General features: G+C 38.5%; 2 protein-coding genes across 3 annotated transcripts in view; both read left to right on the top strand.

Moving 5' to 3' along the window:
* Nucleotides 1–2,187, top strand: part of LOC139160593 (inter-alpha-trypsin inhibitor heavy chain H3-like) — a 28,380-nt gene extending 26,193 nt beyond the window's left edge. The window contains exons 19-20 of the mRNA XM_070738663.1: nucleotides 1,627–1,738; nucleotides 1,827–2,187. Of these exons, the coding sequence (XP_070594764.1) occupies nucleotides 1,627–1,738; nucleotides 1,827–1,956 (242 nt within the window). The 3' untranslated portion in view covers nucleotides 1,957–2,187. The remainder of the gene's footprint in view (nucleotides 1–1,626; nucleotides 1,739–1,826) is intronic.
* Nucleotides 2,188–6,565: 4,378 nt separating this feature from the next.
* The window catches only part of LOC139160577 (inter-alpha-trypsin inhibitor heavy chain H3-like), a 30,383-nt gene continuing 19,211 nt past the window's right edge, over nucleotides 6,566–17,737 (top strand). The window contains exons 1-11 of one of the 2 annotated variants that reach the window (XM_070738625.1): nucleotides 6,566–6,723; nucleotides 7,809–7,829; nucleotides 9,063–9,229; nucleotides 11,196–11,300; nucleotides 11,490–11,652; nucleotides 11,870–11,980; nucleotides 14,661–14,786; nucleotides 14,883–14,999; nucleotides 16,801–16,969; nucleotides 17,122–17,247; nucleotides 17,394–17,575. In XM_070738625.1, the coding sequence (XP_070594726.1) occupies nucleotides 6,631–6,723; nucleotides 7,809–7,829; nucleotides 9,063–9,229; nucleotides 11,196–11,300; nucleotides 11,490–11,652; nucleotides 11,870–11,980; nucleotides 14,661–14,786; nucleotides 14,883–14,999; nucleotides 16,801–16,969; nucleotides 17,122–17,247; nucleotides 17,394–17,575 (1,380 nt within the window). In that variant the 5' untranslated portion in view covers nucleotides 6,566–6,630. The remainder of the gene's footprint in view (nucleotides 6,724–7,808; nucleotides 7,830–9,062; nucleotides 9,230–11,195; nucleotides 11,301–11,489; nucleotides 11,653–11,869; nucleotides 11,981–14,660; nucleotides 14,787–14,882; nucleotides 15,000–16,800; nucleotides 16,970–17,121; nucleotides 17,248–17,393; nucleotides 17,576–17,737) is intronic. The other variant, XM_070738624.1, reaches the window with a different exon arrangement.

The following is a 17,737-nucleotide window of genomic DNA, read 5'->3' as shown; positions in this document are numbered from 1 at the left end:
CATCAGAAAGAATAAACTGGAAGAGAGACAGGGAGAAAGAAAGAGAGGAAGAGAGAGAGAGAGAGAGAGAGAGAGAGAGAGATGAATTTTAGGTAAAGATAGAAAAGAATCACTTTAGAATAGAATAGAATAGAATAGAATAGAATAGAATTTTATTGGCCAATTATGATTGGACACACAAGGAATTTGTCTTGGTGCATATGCTCTCAACGTACATAAAAGAAAAATATACATTTGTCAAGAATCACGTGGTACAACACTTAATGATTGTCACTTAATTATACAGTAGATGAGCAGCATAAAAATTTAATAAATAAAATAATCAAAAAGATAATGTATTATTAACAAAATACTACAGTGGAACCTCTACTTAAGAACTTAATTTGTTTCATGACCAGGTTCTTAAGTAGAAAAGTTTGTAAGTAGAAGCAATTTTTCCCATAGGAATCAATGTAAATAAATAATGCGTGCAAACCCATTAGGAAAGAAATAAAACCTCGGAATTTGGGTGGGAGGAGGAGGAGGAAGAAGAGGAGGAGGACAGTCACTGCTGAAGGAAGAAGGTGAGGGGAATTTAAAAAATCCCCCCCAAAAGGTGAGGGACTCTGAGGTGGCGAGGAGGAGCACACGCCTCCCATACGCCCAGCGCGAGGCTGCCTCCCATACACTGCGCCAGAGAGAGACACCCAGGGGGAATGGCAGGAAACTGGCTGGGCATTTGTGCTGCTCTCAAATTTCCTGGGAAATTTTTCTGGGCTTGGGTTCTTAAGTAGAAAATAGTTCTTAAGAAGAGGCAAAAAAATATTGGACACCCGGTTCTTTTCTAGAAAAGTTCTTAAGTAGATGCGTTCTTAGGTAAAGATACCACTGTATTTCTAAATAAAAATGTACAAAACGTCCAAAATTAACTGAAAACAAAATTCTAGGCAATTGGCATGGACAGTTCCAAAACTACTGTTTTGGTTATCCCAGGTTTACAGAATAGAGATGAAAGTTGGAATCACTAGTTTATTCCTTCTTTTTTCTGGACCCTAAAAGAAACCATTTGGTGTACAAGAATAATGTAGCTAACTCCTTTGCTTTTCTTCTTGATTAGTTTTCTTCTTTAATATATATGCACCCCCCCCCCAATCTATGTTATGAAGACCCATCAAGAGCCATTGTACAGGAGCTGTGCACAATAGTGGGGAGAACTAGACCTTTAATTTTCTAGAGCCATTTTATCTTATCTGTAGCTCTTTATCTCTGTCATATGTAAACGCTCATACACAAAGCTCAAACAATTTCCAAAGCAGTATTTTGGGTCAGTCAAACATCCTTATTTTAAATTTGAATCTTAGTGCCCATTACCAATCTCAATGGAATTGTGACCCACATAAGGCAAGTTCTTTGAAAGCAGGAGAGTAATGTAATGTATGCAATATTTCTATATAAATAAAAATAGAATTAGGACCTCAATAGGGTAGCTATCCAACTTATAGTCACAATTAGCACTGCCGAATGCAAGATGTATCTTACAATTTGCTCTTGAATGACTGACAACTATTTAATCAAGTTCCTTTTTCCCTCTAAAATGACTGGTAACTGATTAATCATTACTGTTGCTGCTGTCATGTTTATTTTAAGGGCAATTTTTCCACCCAATCGACTTTGATATACTTGAGGTTCATCCTGGATCAGATCCAGAAAAACCAGATGCCACCATGATTGTGAAAAATAACCAGCTGACAGTAACCAGGTAAAGAGAGACTGACATTTTAACTGACATTGACACGCTTGCATGAACTGGACGCTCTGAGCTCATTGCTTTCTGTGTTATATTGTAGGGGCTGGCAGAAGGATTATACAGTTGATATCCAGCATGGCACCAATATCCCTTGCTGGTTTATTCACAACAATGGAGATGGCCTTATTGATGGCAATCACACAGACTACATTGTTCCCAGCCTATTTTGAAATCAAAAATTAAATTATGATGATGATGATGATGATGATGATGATGATGATGATGATGATGATGAAAATGTTCATGCTTTGATAACTGCTTGTGATATCATCTGAAGAAATATTTTAATGCTGGAGATTTAGTTGTGAATCCAAATAACTGAAACTGATATATTCATAATACAAATTGTGTATCTTGTGCTGAGATTTAATTTCAATAAATTGGAAAACCTTTTTTATTTACCCCTTTATTTTCTACTCACTCCTGAGTGTCTCTAAGCAAGTTTACATAAATAAACATTAAATATGGAAAACCTATAAGTTTCAACATAAAAATCTCTCCTCTCCAAAGCGTCTGAATAAAGCTGGATCTAAATTTTAAGTGTGTGTGTGTGTGTGTGTGTGTGTGTGTGAGAGAGAGAGAGAGAGAGAGAGAGAGAGAGAGAGAGAGAGAGAGAGAGAGAGAGAGAAAGCTCCAATAGCAGTTTGTTCTAAAGAAAATTCCTCACTACAGGAATATTAATGTGCAGAGATCTCAAAATATCAAACCTCCAGTTTGCAGAAAAGGAAAAATATGGGCAACTGTCACCAACCCATTGATGACAACTGCTTCAGATCTAACTGCTTTAGATAGAACTTAAATAATATGGTGAACAAGATGGAGCCTTACCAAATTTTCAAGGCCAATTCCCAGGCAGTGAAGAATATGCTTCTCAAACAATACTGAAAAATAAAACAATGGAATTCACAAATTACATATCAAGTTTACTTTACTAAACTCTACAGCATGAAAAGGAGAACCCTGAAGAGGGAGGGGAATATATTAAATAAATCTGTCAAATTGCATAGCAAGTATTACCAATCACTTCAACATAAAGTATGTGTTGCCTCTCAAACTTCACGCTGGAATTGTAAAATGATAAGGGAAATAATTTGACTCCTTCTTCTTTGCAGCAGCCCTTCAAATACTGGAATACTGCTATCATGTCTCCCCTAATTCTTCTTTTCTTTAGACTAGCTAAATCCAAATCCTGCAGTTGTTCTTCATATGTTTTAATCTCCAGGCCTTTGATCACCTTTATTTATTTTATTAATTGGATTTGTATGCTGCCCCTCTCCATGGACATAGAATACATAATAAAACAATTTGATCCAATTAATAACAGTTAAAAGACTTAAAAAAACATCCTAAAAGCTTCTCATTCACTCTTCTACGAACTTTTCCCAAAGTTTCAACAGCTTTTTTGTAGTATGGTGATCAAAATTGGTTGCCGTATTCCAGGTACTAGCTTTTATAAAATGGTACTAATGCGTCACATGAACTTGATTCTCTGCTTCTCTTTATACAACCCAGGATTGTGTTAGCTTTTATGGATGCTGCAGCACACAGGTTCTGTTCCATTTCCATTTGCTCACTTATTTTTGAGACGGAATTTAGAATAACACAATAACACAATTTATTTATTGATTGATTGATTCGATTTTTATGCCGCCCTTCTCCTTAGACTCAGGGCGGCTTATAACATGTTAGCAATAGCACTTTTTAACAGAGCCAGCATGTTGCCCCCACAATCCATCGGAAGGATGGAAGGATGAGTCAACCTTGAGCCGGTGATGAGATTTGAACCGCTGACCTTCAGATCTGCAGTCAACTTCAGTGGCCTGCAGTACAGCACTGTACCTGCTGCGCCACCCTGGCTCTGGAAGGAAACTTGGAGGTCTTCAGGTCCAACATCCTGCTTAGGCAGTAAACCCTATACTCTTTATGGTGGCATGCAGAGGGCACACAAAGAATTGCTCTGTGTCAGTTCCCGCACACATGTGTATATTAGCCAGCTGATTTTTGGCCTTGGGAAAGTCTGTTTCACCCTCCAGAGGCTCCGAGAGTGCAAAAAAACCACCCAGCCAAAACAGAAATTCAGAAAACAGACTTCTAATTTTCCCATTGGGCTGTTTTTCACATTCTGGGGCTTCAGGAAGCTTCCCTGAAGGCTCCAGAGTGTGAAAAACAGCACAACGGGCAAACCGTAAGTCCATTTTTCCGAACGTCCGGTTTGCCTGTTTGACTGTTTTTTCACCATTCCCAGGCTTCAGTGAGGCCTGTATGCATGCATGGGAATGGGGTGGTTGTGTGCATGCACAGAGGCAGCAAGGGTGTGTATGCATGCATGGTGGGAGGAAATGGGTCTGGGCACGTGCGCCTGTAGTAGCACATGCACATCCCCTTTTGGCACGCAAACATAAAAAAGATTTGCCATTACTGCCCCATTAGACAAATGGTTGTCCTATCTCTTCCAATGTTGGAACATTCAAATATTACTATATTGGGTAATACGTCATTTTGGGTAATTTTATTTTTTATTGATTGATTTTGTCCAATACTCAATGAGGGTTTTAGTACGTATAGTAAAATACATGATGAAGGTTATCGAGGATATACTCATAGTAAAATATATCTAAGAAAGAATAGAAGAGAAGATATAGGAACAGATCAATGAATATATCAATGAAAGAATAGAAGAAGAGATATAAGAATAAAAGAAAGGTATAGGAGATATAGGAGAGCAATAGGACAGGGGACGGAAGGCACTCTAGTGCACTTGTAATAATTGGGTAATAATTCATTTTATATTAAAGAAAAAAAATCCCAAAGTTGTATTAATTTCAACTTTCATGAACGTGTACAGTTTTGCATACCACTTACCAATTTCAACTTTCATGGACAAATGAATGTTTTGATTATAGCTTATCCAACATGCATTTGTGTACTCCAGCAGGCTTTAGAAATCACGTCCTTTCACCTGACAAAATACATGGAACAGCTTTCACAATGCATTCTAGCACAGCACTTTCTCTTTATTTACAATTCTCCAGAATTGAAGATCAGCAACTGTGTTTATTGTTCAGGATTCTAAAATCCTAACCTTCAAATTACAGAGAGGGGCAAAGAAGCGGAAAACAGATTAGTGGATTCACCTGGTCAGTATTTCCTGTTTCCCCACACACACAGCTTTAATCTTTGGGAAATGGTATTCTACTACTTTCAATTATATCAAGTGAAGAAAGAATTGCCAAATGAAATACAATCTAAATTCCATTTCAGAAATCATTGTTTTACTATTATCTTTTCTGATTTTTCCTATTACTGTTTATTATAAGTATCTTATAGAAACATAGAAGATTGACGGCAGAAAAAGACCTCATGGTCCATCTAGTCTGCCCTTATACTATTTCCTGTATTTTATCTTAGGATGGATATATTATTAAATATTCATGAAAGAAGGTTCCAAAGTTCAGAATCTGCATGGAGCTTCCTGAGCCATCCTGATTGGTTGTTCCGTTTGGCAGGAGACTTGTTACCATGTCAGATAGAGTTTGTTACATTGTGAACCCTATAAATACAAACCGCGGCACTTTCTTGGGAGCGATTTCTCTGTGACCCATTTGCGTTAACCCTGTCAGCTCTAGCTGAATAAAGGACTGTTAATTCTACCAAGTTAACTCTCTGAGTATTTTTCATATATGTTTATCCCAGGCATGTTTAAATTCAGTTACTGTAGATTTACCAACCATGTCTACGGGAAGTTTTCATCTACTACTCTTTCAGTAAAATAATATTTTCTCGCATTACTTCTAATCATTCCCCCAACTAACCTCAGATTATGCCCCTTGTTCTTGTATTCACTTTCCTATTATAATTATATTATTCTGTTGTTTATATGTTTACTGAGAGATTATGCACTAGAGACAAATGCCTTCAATGGCCAATAAAGAATAAAGAATATTGTATCTTATATATTATCTACTACATTACAGAACAAAGAGGACAAAAGAATAAAAACTCTCTTTTAAAAGAAAGGCAAAGTGAAGTCCAATAAAGGAATAATAGATTTACATAAAATGTGCACTTAGCAATAGCACTTAGACATATATGACTTCACAGTGCTTTATAGCCTTCTCTAAGCGGTTTACAGAGTCGGCATATTTTGCCCCCAACAATCTGAATCCTCGTTTTACTCACCTTGGAAGGCCTGAAGGCTGAGCCAACCTTGAGCTGGTGACAATTGAACTGCAATTGCAGTCAGTAGAAGTAGTCTGCAGTACTGCATTACAACCACTGTGCCAGCACGGCTTTTGTGGTGGTGCCACCACATCCTGTTTCCAGAGTCTTCAATGCAGCAGTAGACATGTCTCCGGATATCATCTGACAGTTTTTGTTTGGTGGCCAGCAATGCCTGTCTGTTCGCTTGGCAGCCATAGTGCTCACATATAGTTCACTCACAATTTCGAATTATCATTAGCCCGAAAGGTTGGAGATACATCAGTCATAATTTACAGTATATGCATAAAAACATAATGACTTTCATTGAAATAGAAGTCTCCAATGGGAAATATATCCAGGTGATCAAAGTGCTAATTCAAGACATTTCAAAATTTCTGACTAGATTGATGAAACAGTTGTGAAATCTAATTTGAGATTGAATTTTAAAGGTATTCTACATAGGACAGGATGTGTAAATTTGGACTTTTCTGGCCTTGGACTCTAACTTTCATGAGGAAGTTTCATCAACCATTTTCCAAAGATAAATATTTGCCATAGCTACTTCAGTGTTACTCTTTCACTACTTACAAAATTAACTCCAAATAAAGGTCCTCCCAAATTGACATCTTTCTTTTTCTTCCAACATGGGGAAGGCTATCCCATGTTACATTTTACTGGCTTTGATTCCTGCTCTTGTAACATCAGATATTTTGATAAACTCATTGAGAAACATTAAGGTATGTAGCTATATACATAAAGTTGCTTCTTTTTTCTTCAGAATTTTTTAAAGCTTTGAACAGCAACTTCAAATCCACTATCTCAATCCTTTAAGATGTCTTCAGCTTTCTATCTACCTGATTCAGGGTACTGTTACTTACCTATCATTACTTACCAGTACATATAAACTGAAATGCTAAAGCTCATGGAAACGGGTTGCCTATGAAATCTCATGCCCTGAGCTGCCTGGCTCAGATGTGTCGCATTTGGATATGAAGCAGGTAAAATTATGCTGGTCTATGACCATAATAAAGATTTGATTTGAAGCTATGGTTCCTTACTGTGCCTCTTAGCAAGTCCTGTGACTTCTTTTATGAGCCGTATATTCTTTAATTAATTTTTTATTAATTTATTAGATTTGTATGCCACCCCTCTCCGAAGACTCGGGGGTTGCGTTGAATCCAGACTTTATTTGCCTTCTTTATTTAATTTATTTTATTTTGTCAAATACGTATTGATAGTATACATAGATATAATGATATATATATGAGATGGGTGCTAATAAGAGGGAAACATTCGTACGTCATGTTGTGCATTTCAGTAATTAAGAAAGAATAAATAAGATAAAGCAAGGAGTATTTGTGTCTATGTATGTGTGATTTGAAACTGATTCATGGTGGTAAACACATACGTACATGAGAGAGTTACTCACTGTGTTTATACCTAACTTACCTAAAATTGAACTGACGCAGCTCTACAGATATACCTCTGAGGAATGGTAAGAAAACTCTATTAGGTAAACGTATTTGTCTTAGTATGATAATTTATGGTAAATTTTCCAGATGTTCATTATTTTATGTTTGTCTAATCTATTTCCAAAATAGACAAGTTAGTAAGTGGGTGGGGGTTTGTTTGATAAGAATCCAGCCAAGGTTATTCATGTTGATTGAGATTTCATTTTATGGAAGCTCTCATTTATTGTGATGTTCTTAATTAAAATGAAGAGAAATGTGGAATAATATACGACTACTATACAGCATATTTGGTAGGATACAACATCTTTTGTTTGGCAATAATTAATCTTTATTTCATTCTTTATTTGTAGAAGAGACATGCCACTGATGTGGTAAGTAACATTTCATTTAGAATGATGGCCATTAAATATTTTCTCTTAGTCAAACACATTTCCATTGTTGGCTTAAATAAATCATTTATTCAGCTTGAAAGCTATGTTTATTTCATCAGGAATCAGTCCTCTTGGGGTTAGGGGATGGGCCAAGCGCTGTGGTGACATGGAGTTCCCCATGTTCTGCTGGGGAATCCGGATATCTGTGTTAATTGGAAACCTGGTTCGACCAGAACCAGGTCAGAACCACCCTGGAGAGATGGTGAAGAAGGGAGTCACCATTTGTTATCTGGGAGGGCCATCCTTGCAGTGGTATGGCTATTCCTTGCATGCATTTTGTCTGTATGTTTTGGATATCGTTTTGCACCCAGCCTTTTAACTTTGGTCATAAATAAAAAAGATGTTATTTTTTCCAAGCCCCATCTCACTTTCTTTGGCATCTCAGTGGCTTGGGGAAATTTTTGGGATCTTAGAGAAGTTTGTTTTCTTCCCCTGTAACAATTCCATTCTTAAAAACACAATGCAAGACTTGGTGAGGATCAGAGATAAAAATTTGACACACAGTTTTCCCTAACATATAACTCTGTAGATGTGGCATTCAGATTTCATTTTTAAAAATAACAGGAATGGAACAAAAAAATGATTCAGTACAATTGCAATTTAATTAACACTTGTAAGTAAAGAAAACATTAATCAAATATAATTAACAGCTACATATGTAACATAGTATATGTGTAAGATCTTTGTGCTATCTCAAACAAAAGTATTTAAAGATGTTGTCAGGGCTTCAAGTAACCCCCAACAAAAGAAGACTCTGGGGTTGCCGATTCTTCAAAGTTCAATCCGTCAAATTTTATTAGGGATGTTATATTGACACATCTGGGAAAACCCGAATCTGAAAGTTTCAGGTTTTCCCCACCCAAAAGAAAGTCAAAGACCTATCCCCTGCACCCACCAATCCATCACATGGTCCAATCAATTTATTGTCTCAACTGGAGACAATCCTCAGTCACTCTCATCCAGGTGCAGGCCGAATGTCCTTGGCTCCCAGAGAAAAGAATGTTGTTGTGGCTATATTTCTCCACTGACTCCTTGTAATTCTCCCCTCCTGTTTTCCCAGGCACTAAATATGGCAGCCCTGAAGCTCCAAAGAAAAGATAGCTTCCATGGCTGACAGATGATATATTAATAGCACATTTCTGTATAACCATGTGACTTTTTTTTATTCTCTAGCACACCCAAGCCATAGAAATCTACTGGGTGAAAATAGACTGCAGTATTACTTCCAGGTTTTCCCGGAATGTCATCACTAGTCGAGCTGTGAATCGTGCCAATGTGTCCAAGGAAGCTCAGTTTCATGTGGAGCTTCCGAAAACAGCCTTTATAACCAACTTTACCTTGTATGTACATTATTTCCCTTTTTTGTATGCTTTGGAGATCAGTCTAGCAATAATTAAACCATTCAGATATTGTTAATAGAATAACTACCATGAATCATAGAGTGGATCCTTTTGATGCCAGTTTGCTCAGGGTCGTGCTGGGTGTGCGCATGCCTCAGCAATTAAAAAATAGCTTCTGCGCATGAGCAGAAGCAAAATCCAAGATGGGGGCACCCAGAGACCAGCACTGGGTCCATGACATCATCACTGGTTTACTAACGGTTCTAAAGAATCTATTAGAACTGGTAGGAACCCACCTCTGCAATTATGTGCTCAAAATAGGAAATCTAAAACTAAGGCATCTCTCATAACCTCTTCGTTGTGAATAGTCCAGATAACTGATTCCATCACAGCATTATTCTTACCTTCATTCTTTTTAATGATTATACAAAATGTGTCCTCCTGTTGCATAAGTTCCTCTAAAATAGTCTTGCTTTCTGGGTAGAATTTTTTTACCAATCTGCTCTGCAATATCTAGAAAAGTCTTCCCTCATCTTTCTTCATTATGTTTTCAGTCCCAGTGTTCCCTCTAATTTTTTTCCCGTATGGGCAGAAAAGTATAGTATCTGTGCAGCAGTCCCTTTGGGACTGGGCGGCATAGAAGTCTAAATAAGTAAGTAAGTAAGTAAGTAAGTAAGTAAGTAAGTAAGTAAGTAAGTAAGTAAGTAAGTAAATAAATATCCTCCATTTCTCTCTCCCTCTCTTTCTTTCTCTCTTTCTCTCCCTTCCTTCCTTTCCTTCTCTCTTCCTTCCACTTTTTTCTCTTTCTCTCTCTCTTCCTTCCTCTCTTCCCTCTTTCACTCCCTCCCTCTCACTCTCTTCCTTTCTCTCTTCCTCCCTCCCTCCCTTTATATTTCTCTCCTCCTTCCTTCCTCTCTCCCTCTCTCTCTCCCTCTCTTTCTCCCCCCCTTTTCTCTCTCTTCCTTCCGTCTCTCCCTCCCTCTCCTCTCTCCTTCCTTCCTCTCCACTTTTCTTTCCTTCCCTCTCTTTCCCTTCTCTTTCTTTCTCTCCACTTCTCTCTCTCTCCTCTTCTCTGGCGGGCGCCATCTCCGCGCCCTCCCTTTGGCTTTACCCCCACGACAGCTGCTATTGGTGCAGCTACAGCAGCAGCTCCTCCTGGATCAGGCCTCACCAGTGGGTGCCGCTTTCCAGGCAACTCCAGCCTTCTGCTGCCCTGGCTGCCGCAGCCATCTCGCCGCTGCCGCAGGCAGCAGGGACCACCCTGTCCCCCTTCAGAGCCTCTTCGACAGCCCTTCCTGGCAGATGCGCCATGTCTGCCTCCCTGCTGGCTTCCACCGCCACCATGCAACTTTGCTCATCCGAAGCCTGCTCTCACCTGAAGTCTGCTCTCGGCATCAGCAGCGCCACGGCGCCGTTGTTGTAGTAGTTGTCATGACGGCTGCCCTGTGGTGGCCAGCAAAGCTTACTGCCCAGGAAAGCAGTGCAGGAAAGTGGTGCGTTTGAAAAGCGTGTTGTTTTCTGGGAGGCCAGCTTTGCTGGCTGGCGCAGGGCAGCCGCCATGACAACAATAACAAGAACGGTGCTGGTCAGTGCGGTGGGGGAGGAGGCAAAGTTGAGGGCTGAGTAGGCCAAGCCTGGGCCCATTGCCCCCAGCTCTAGGGGGCAGCCCCCAGCAACACCATACGAGTGGTTATCAGAGCTGGGGCAGCCTCGGTCCTGGCCACTGACGCCAAAGTAGGGAGGTGAGGGGAAGGTCCTCTGTGCTGGAATTTAAAATTCCCGCGCTGAGCATCAAAATCCTGTGTGCTATAGCGCGCTGTGCATGTTAGAGGGAACACTGTTCAGTCCTGTATAGAGGCAGCATTGTTTCACATCTCTTTGTTATATAGCTCAAATATTTCCTGAATTGAAGGGGTGGTGGAAAACCCAATAACTTGTCTACACACATATTCGTATCTTTCAATAGGATAGTTGATGGTGTCACCTATCCTGGAATCATAAAGGAAAAAGAAACAGCCCAAAAGCAGTATCAACAAGCAGTTTCAAGGGGCCAGACTGCAGGGCTTGTGAAGTAAGTACGTGAGGCCACACCGAATCTGTTTCCTTATTTCATTTCCTATCCTAAGTATTTATTCAATAAACAGATGCAAAATACAAGAACAAAGTGCAAATCAAAGTATTAAATGGTGGGCTACATGAGCATGAGAAAATGTGATCATTGCTTGAATTTTATTAATCTTACTATGTTTAACATGTGAAGGACTGCTGGAAGAAAAACAGAGGAATTCAGTGTTTCAGTCAACATTGCACCATCTAGCAAAGTTACTTTTCAATTGACTTATGAAGAACTCTTAAAGAGAAAGTTTGGAAAATACGAGGTGCTTGTCAAAGTAAATCCAAAACAGCTTGTCAATAAATTTGAGGTATGATCAAATGTATTGTCGTTTTATATTGTAGTTGTTTTTGAAAAAGTTTGTGAATTATCCTCAGAACTATTAATTTAGAAACAATGTATAAATAACTATGAAATTATTTCTTTTTAATGCTTGTTTTTACAGTTTACATTACTGGTCTATCTGTTTATTTGTTGTTTTTTCTTGGTCTTGCTAATGTCAACAAAATTTTAAATCATTGTTACAGATTGAAGTGAACATCTTTGAGCCTCAAGGCATTAGTGAACTTGAAGTTGAAGGGACATTCCTCGACAACGAACTGCTACCAGTTGTGAAAAAATCTTTTTCAGGAAAAAAGGTATGCCCGGCCGGTAATAGAAGGATGATTCATACACAGGTAAACTTTGCCTAATGACCAGTGGGATGGCAATTGGGGTTGCCAGGATTATTTTTACTAAGCATGTTGTGTAGCAGTGGGAATCCCAGTCCAATTATCATTGTGAATTGTGAATTAACTATAATTAGTTGGAAGCATGGCTATCTGCCAACACCACGTTTTGCTGCTGGTTATAAGTGCAGACGAGGCCAATTGGATTCACAAGCATCAAGCGAAAATTACAATGCTGGTGTAAGGAAGTAAGGAAAAGAAAAAGTGACCCTTCAATATATTTCTTAAAAATAATCTATTTGCTTCACAGAACACAGCTGCCAGGTTATTTTGTTCCAGTCAGGGCTCTAAGGGAAAAGTGGCACAGGGCAATCACAATTTTAAAAAATAGTAAAAATAGTTCCTAAGCATTTCCCTATATTAGGAATAGGCAATATTTTCTTAAAATGGCTAAAGAGATATACAGTGATACCTCTGCTTAAGAACTTAATTCGTTGCGTGACCAGGTTCTTAAGTAGAAAAGTTTGTAAGTAGAAGCAATTTTTCCCATAGGAATCAATGTAAAAGCAAATAATGCATGCAAACCCATTAGGAAATAAATAAAAGCTGGGAATTTGGGTGGAAGGAGGAGGAGGAAGATGAGGAGAAGGAGAGTCGCTGCCTAAGGAAGAAGGTGAGGTGAATAAAAAAAATTCCAAAACTTTAAGGCTTAAAAAAAAAGAGGGACTCTGAGGCGTCGAGGAGCACGTGCCTTCCGTACACCTGGTGCGAGGCTGCCTCCCATACACTGCGCCAGAGAGCGAAAAACCCAGGTGGGTGTGAGGGGGGAACCTCCCGCTCCTTTAATCGAAAGGCAGCGGCTGCTGCTGCTGCCGCTGCCACCTGCTTCTTCTTCCTTCCAATGCTGAAGGGCTCCCCTCTTCTCTAGCTCGTTCGCTTTGCAGCTGGTGCCTTTCCTTCACTATGGTGACTCCTCAATTTGGCTGAAGCTGAGTTGATCTGGGCGGGGCGAAGTGCCCCCTTTTGCCTTTCACTCCAAAGCTCCGGGAGGCAACCTCGCACTGGGTGTATGGGAGGCAGCGCGAGGGAGTCACCAAGCGAAGTGGTTTATTCCCTCTCCAAGCGCCCAGAGAAAGGAAAATGGTTTGTTCACTCTGGAATGTCAAAGCCTCCTTAATCACCACCAAAAGGCTCCTCTGGCAGCCCAGAAAAGCCCAAGATGCCCCGGATTAAAGAAGAAATGACAGGAAAGTGACCAGGCCTTAATGTCACTCTCAAATTTCCTGGGAAATTTTTCCAGGCTCAGGTTCCTAAGTAGAAAACTTTTCTTTAGAAGAGGCAAAAAATCTTGAACAATCGTTTCTTATCTAGAAAAGTTTTTAAGTAGAGGCGTTCTTAAGTAGTGGTACCACTGTACTTACAAAAATAAATGGATCAGAATGGGAAAAAAAGTGAAGAATCAAAACATACCATAGGTGGGGCTGAACCCAAATAATAATATTAAAAATCTTGTCATGTGTAGTCATCCCACTTTCAGAAAATGCTTTACAGTTTTTTTAAATTTGAGGAAGATAGCTTATGTCCAATATAAAGAATGTCTGTGCAGAGAAACAAAGTCAATGTGTATTTCTTGTTTATTTATTTATTTATTTATTTATTTATTGGATTTGTATGCCGCCCCTCTCCGGAGACTTGGGGCGGCTAACAGCAATAATAAAACAATGTACAATCATAATCCAATAAATACTAAAAATGATTAAATTTCTTGTTCTTGCATCTGGTATATAGTTAGGGATCAAGTCTGCTCTGTAAAAGACGTGTACATCAGTCTTTCATTTTACGCCATCCCAAGCCATTGCATTCAAACATGGACACTCTTCTGTAACTTGAACATCTTTATTTTTAAAACTATTGCGATCATTTTACATATACTGCCTTCCTTCTTATAAGAAAGTGGTCTTTACATATACAGTAGGTATTGAGCAACATTCCTCTTGAAGCTTTTCTGAGAAAGAGTCCTGACTGTATAAGTTCCAAATAGCATCAGAAATTAAATCAGAGTCCGAAGCAAAGTATTCCTCAAAGTTCCAATTTATTAGCAGAGCCATGTTGGCACATCTGGGAGAAACCCCAATCTGAAGTCCCAGGGATTTCTCCATCCAGTTGAAAGTTCAAGCCCTTGCTCCCCTAATCCCCAAGTCCATCATGTTGACCAATCTTCACCTACCAACTTGGCAGCAACCCCCATCTCCTTCCATGCAGGTGCAGGAGTGCAACAACAAAGATGACCTTGACAATCTAGAAGGAATTTGTTATGGCTACATGGAGACATTCGTCATGCAATGACCCCTCCCAAATTCCCATAGCAAAGAATACATTTTAAAATAAGATAAAGTGTGAAGGCCAAAGACCCTAAGTAAAATGGCTTCAGCCTGACACAGAGCCAGTAAGAGGCAATGCAGAGTAAGATATGCAGAGTAAGTCTTCTTAGACAAGGAAAGGGGATAAAATGCAATTTTCCACTGCAAGCTTTTCTTGCATTCAATGTTCCTACAGATGGAGAAAGGCTGGTACATGCAATGTTGGATCTTGCAATAATTAATAATTTAATAATTGCTGAAATCTAAGATGAAGAATTCTTTTTTTTAAGGGCCATGTATCATTCAGTCCTACTATTGAACAACAACAAACTTGTGACAATTGTACAACTACTCTGCTACAAGGAGATTTTGTCATCAAGTATGATGTGAACAGAGATTCTGCTAATGATTTACAGGTAACTCTAGATGTTTGACCAATATATCAGCACAAAAACAAATCCAGACAAAAATCCTTAGCACAAATGAATACTATCTTTATCAATATTTTTTAGGTAGTAAATGGATACTTTGTACACTTTTTTGCACCAAAAAACCTTGAACGTTTACCTAAGAATGTTGCCTTTGTAATTGATGTCAGTGGTTCCATGTATGGAAGGAAAATTCGGCAAGTAAGTAAACAAAACAAATTATTGTAATATTGTTAAAAGGATGGTAAATTGTAGAGCAAATAAAATCAGGTCCTGCAATCTTTTGCTCCAAGTTATTTTCGCCTTGCAAAATTTACACATGTAGTAAAATATGTAGCATGGTAATCCTGAGAATATTTAGGAATGTAATTGAAACGTACATCTTCATCCTTAACGTTCAGCTAAGCCTTCTTTCATATGTTTCGATTTAGGTCACGCCTCCCCCCCCCCAAACCTGGGCCATGCCTTGTTTGGAACTGGGCTGCACAAGTGACGGGCGAGTGTTTACATGTGTATGCAGCTCTATTCACATGAGTGGCAGGCGCTTGGCTCGCACTTGAAGCTCCACTTGTGTGAGTGGCGGACGCTTGTGCTCACGCACAAAGATCCACACATAGAAATGGAGCTGTGCACGCTCGTGTGTGTGCACCTGCCACTCAAACAGAAGCATCATGTCTCCCCACCACCCCTGCCCAATCACCAAGCCAGAAAGGTTGGGGATCTCTGATTTTGGCCATATATTTACTTGGCTTCAAAGTCATATAGAACATTCTCTCAGATGGCTCCTGCAGAAATAAAACACTTGAGCATTAGAATGAAATGTAGGCAAGGGTGGGCTACTGTCCGGATGTGGGGGGAACGCAGTGGGGTAGCAAAAATGGAGCTCCACCCCAGTGCACCCAATTTGCAGTGAAAGCTGTTGAAAGAAAATGCAGGGCGCCCTGCATAGGCCATGTCCACAGTGCGGTAGTAAAAAATTTGGTAGCCCTTCACTGAATGTAGGATATTAAATCGTAAGCTTGACCATTACATTATCACCTGGTTTATTTAGCTTTAAAACTAGGGTGAGGACCCAAAATGGTGAAAGTGAATACAGGAGGACCTTTTTCGAGGAAGCAGTTTGATTTTGAAATGATCAGTTTGCACGTAAGCCATGAATCAATTTGTTCACGAATTATGTCAAGAATTTAAAAAATCATTAAACGTAGATTAAAACCTGAATAACAGAAATATATTTAAAAGACTAACATGTTATGAAATTATCATTTAAAAAAAATCTTACCTACCTCACTAGTAAGATTTTATGTTATCTCAAACTTCCTACTATTCTATGGGAGAAAGGCATAATTCAGAAAAGATTTAGCCTATTTTTAGTTATGAAAAATACATATTAACTTTAATACTTATGGTTCAGGAATAATAGCATGGAGCCTGACTGCTGCACAATATTACCTAACTTTTGACCATGGTTAGGAGACAACGGAGTGTTGCCTTAGTATGGAAATCTACTTTTCAAGAAAAGGATAGGAGGTTTTCCCCAGTAAACATTTGGCTTTACGGTCTATAATGATGTATTAAACAATTGAAGATTTCAAGCAGACAAATTTCAAAGGATCTGTCACACCATATGATATGGGTAGGAAAAGCAGGACATGGGCATAACATCTGGATTTAGGATCTGATAGCTTCTGCCATATAACAACTTAATTTGGCATATTTAAGGAGATTAACTCCTACCAAACAAAATATTGATTATTGGCAGTAGGAAACTACATTATCTAACTAACCAGGAAAGTTAAAAAAAAATGTTTTCAATTGGTTAATAAACTATAATTGGCAAGAAAAGACCATAGCAATGTAATGTGCTCATATAGAGAGCTCACTTATCTGAAAGAAATGAAGGGTGGAATAACCTCTGGAATAGCCTGATTGGATTATGAGGCAAAAGTCCTTTGTTGAGCATTGAGAGGTTCCTCAAATACTTTTTTAAAAATAATTTTAGGCAAAGGAAGCCTTGACAAAAATAGTGGAAGACTTAAGGGAAGAAGATCATTTTAATATTATCCTGTTTGAAAGTTCAGTTTCAAAATGGAAAGATAGCTTAATTCAAGCTACTCCAGAGAATGTGAAACAGTCAAAGGAATTTATTCAACAAATACGTGCGGCAGGAGGTAAGTAGAAAAAGAAAGAAAAGTTAAAATTAAATTGCTGTATTACAATAAGGTTAAAATAAAATGGCTATATTAAAAAATGTTACATTGAAAATATTTGAATCTCCATTTTCATATTCTAAAAAATTTGAAACCCCACTTTCACGTTGTAGGAACAAATTTTCATGGTGGTGTACTGACTGGAATTGAAATGCTGAATAAAGGCCATGAATTGAAATCTGTACCTGAAAGAAGTGCCTCTTTAGTTATCTCATTATCTGATGGGGAGGCCAATGTAGGTAAGTAGCTGAATGACTGATGAACATGGGAATAAAGATTGCTATTTAGTCTCCTTGTTCTCATGTAGTCTTCTCCACCACAATCTCTGGTGATCATGTGTCATCTTTAAACAATTTAATTGTGTTTTGTGATCCTTTCTGTGCAGGTGTAACAGATCACACACAGATTCAAGAAAATGTTAAGAATGCAACTAAAGGAAAATATCCTGTATACAATCTTGGATTTGGTTTTGATCTTGATTATACATTTTTAGAGAGAATAGCAACAGAAAACAATGGTGTGGCTCGCCGCATCTTTCAAGACTCAGATGCAGCCTTACAACTACAGGTAGAAGCATATGAAAGGTTGATATTTACCTCATTCCATCCTCAGTTAGATGTGTATAGCATCCAAAAGTAACCAAGAGATAATAATATTATTATTAATAATAATAATAATTAATAATAACAACAACAACAACAATAATAATAATAAATAATAATAATAATA

This window comes from Erythrolamprus reginae, chromosome 2, assembly GCF_031021105.1.
Source record: "Erythrolamprus reginae isolate rEryReg1 chromosome 2, rEryReg1.hap1, whole genome shotgun sequence".
NCBI lineage: Eukaryota > Metazoa > Chordata > Lepidosauria > Squamata > Dipsadidae > Erythrolamprus > Erythrolamprus reginae.
The sequence above is the reverse complement of the archived record's forward strand: the minus strand, read 5'-3'. Positions and strand labels throughout refer to the sequence as shown.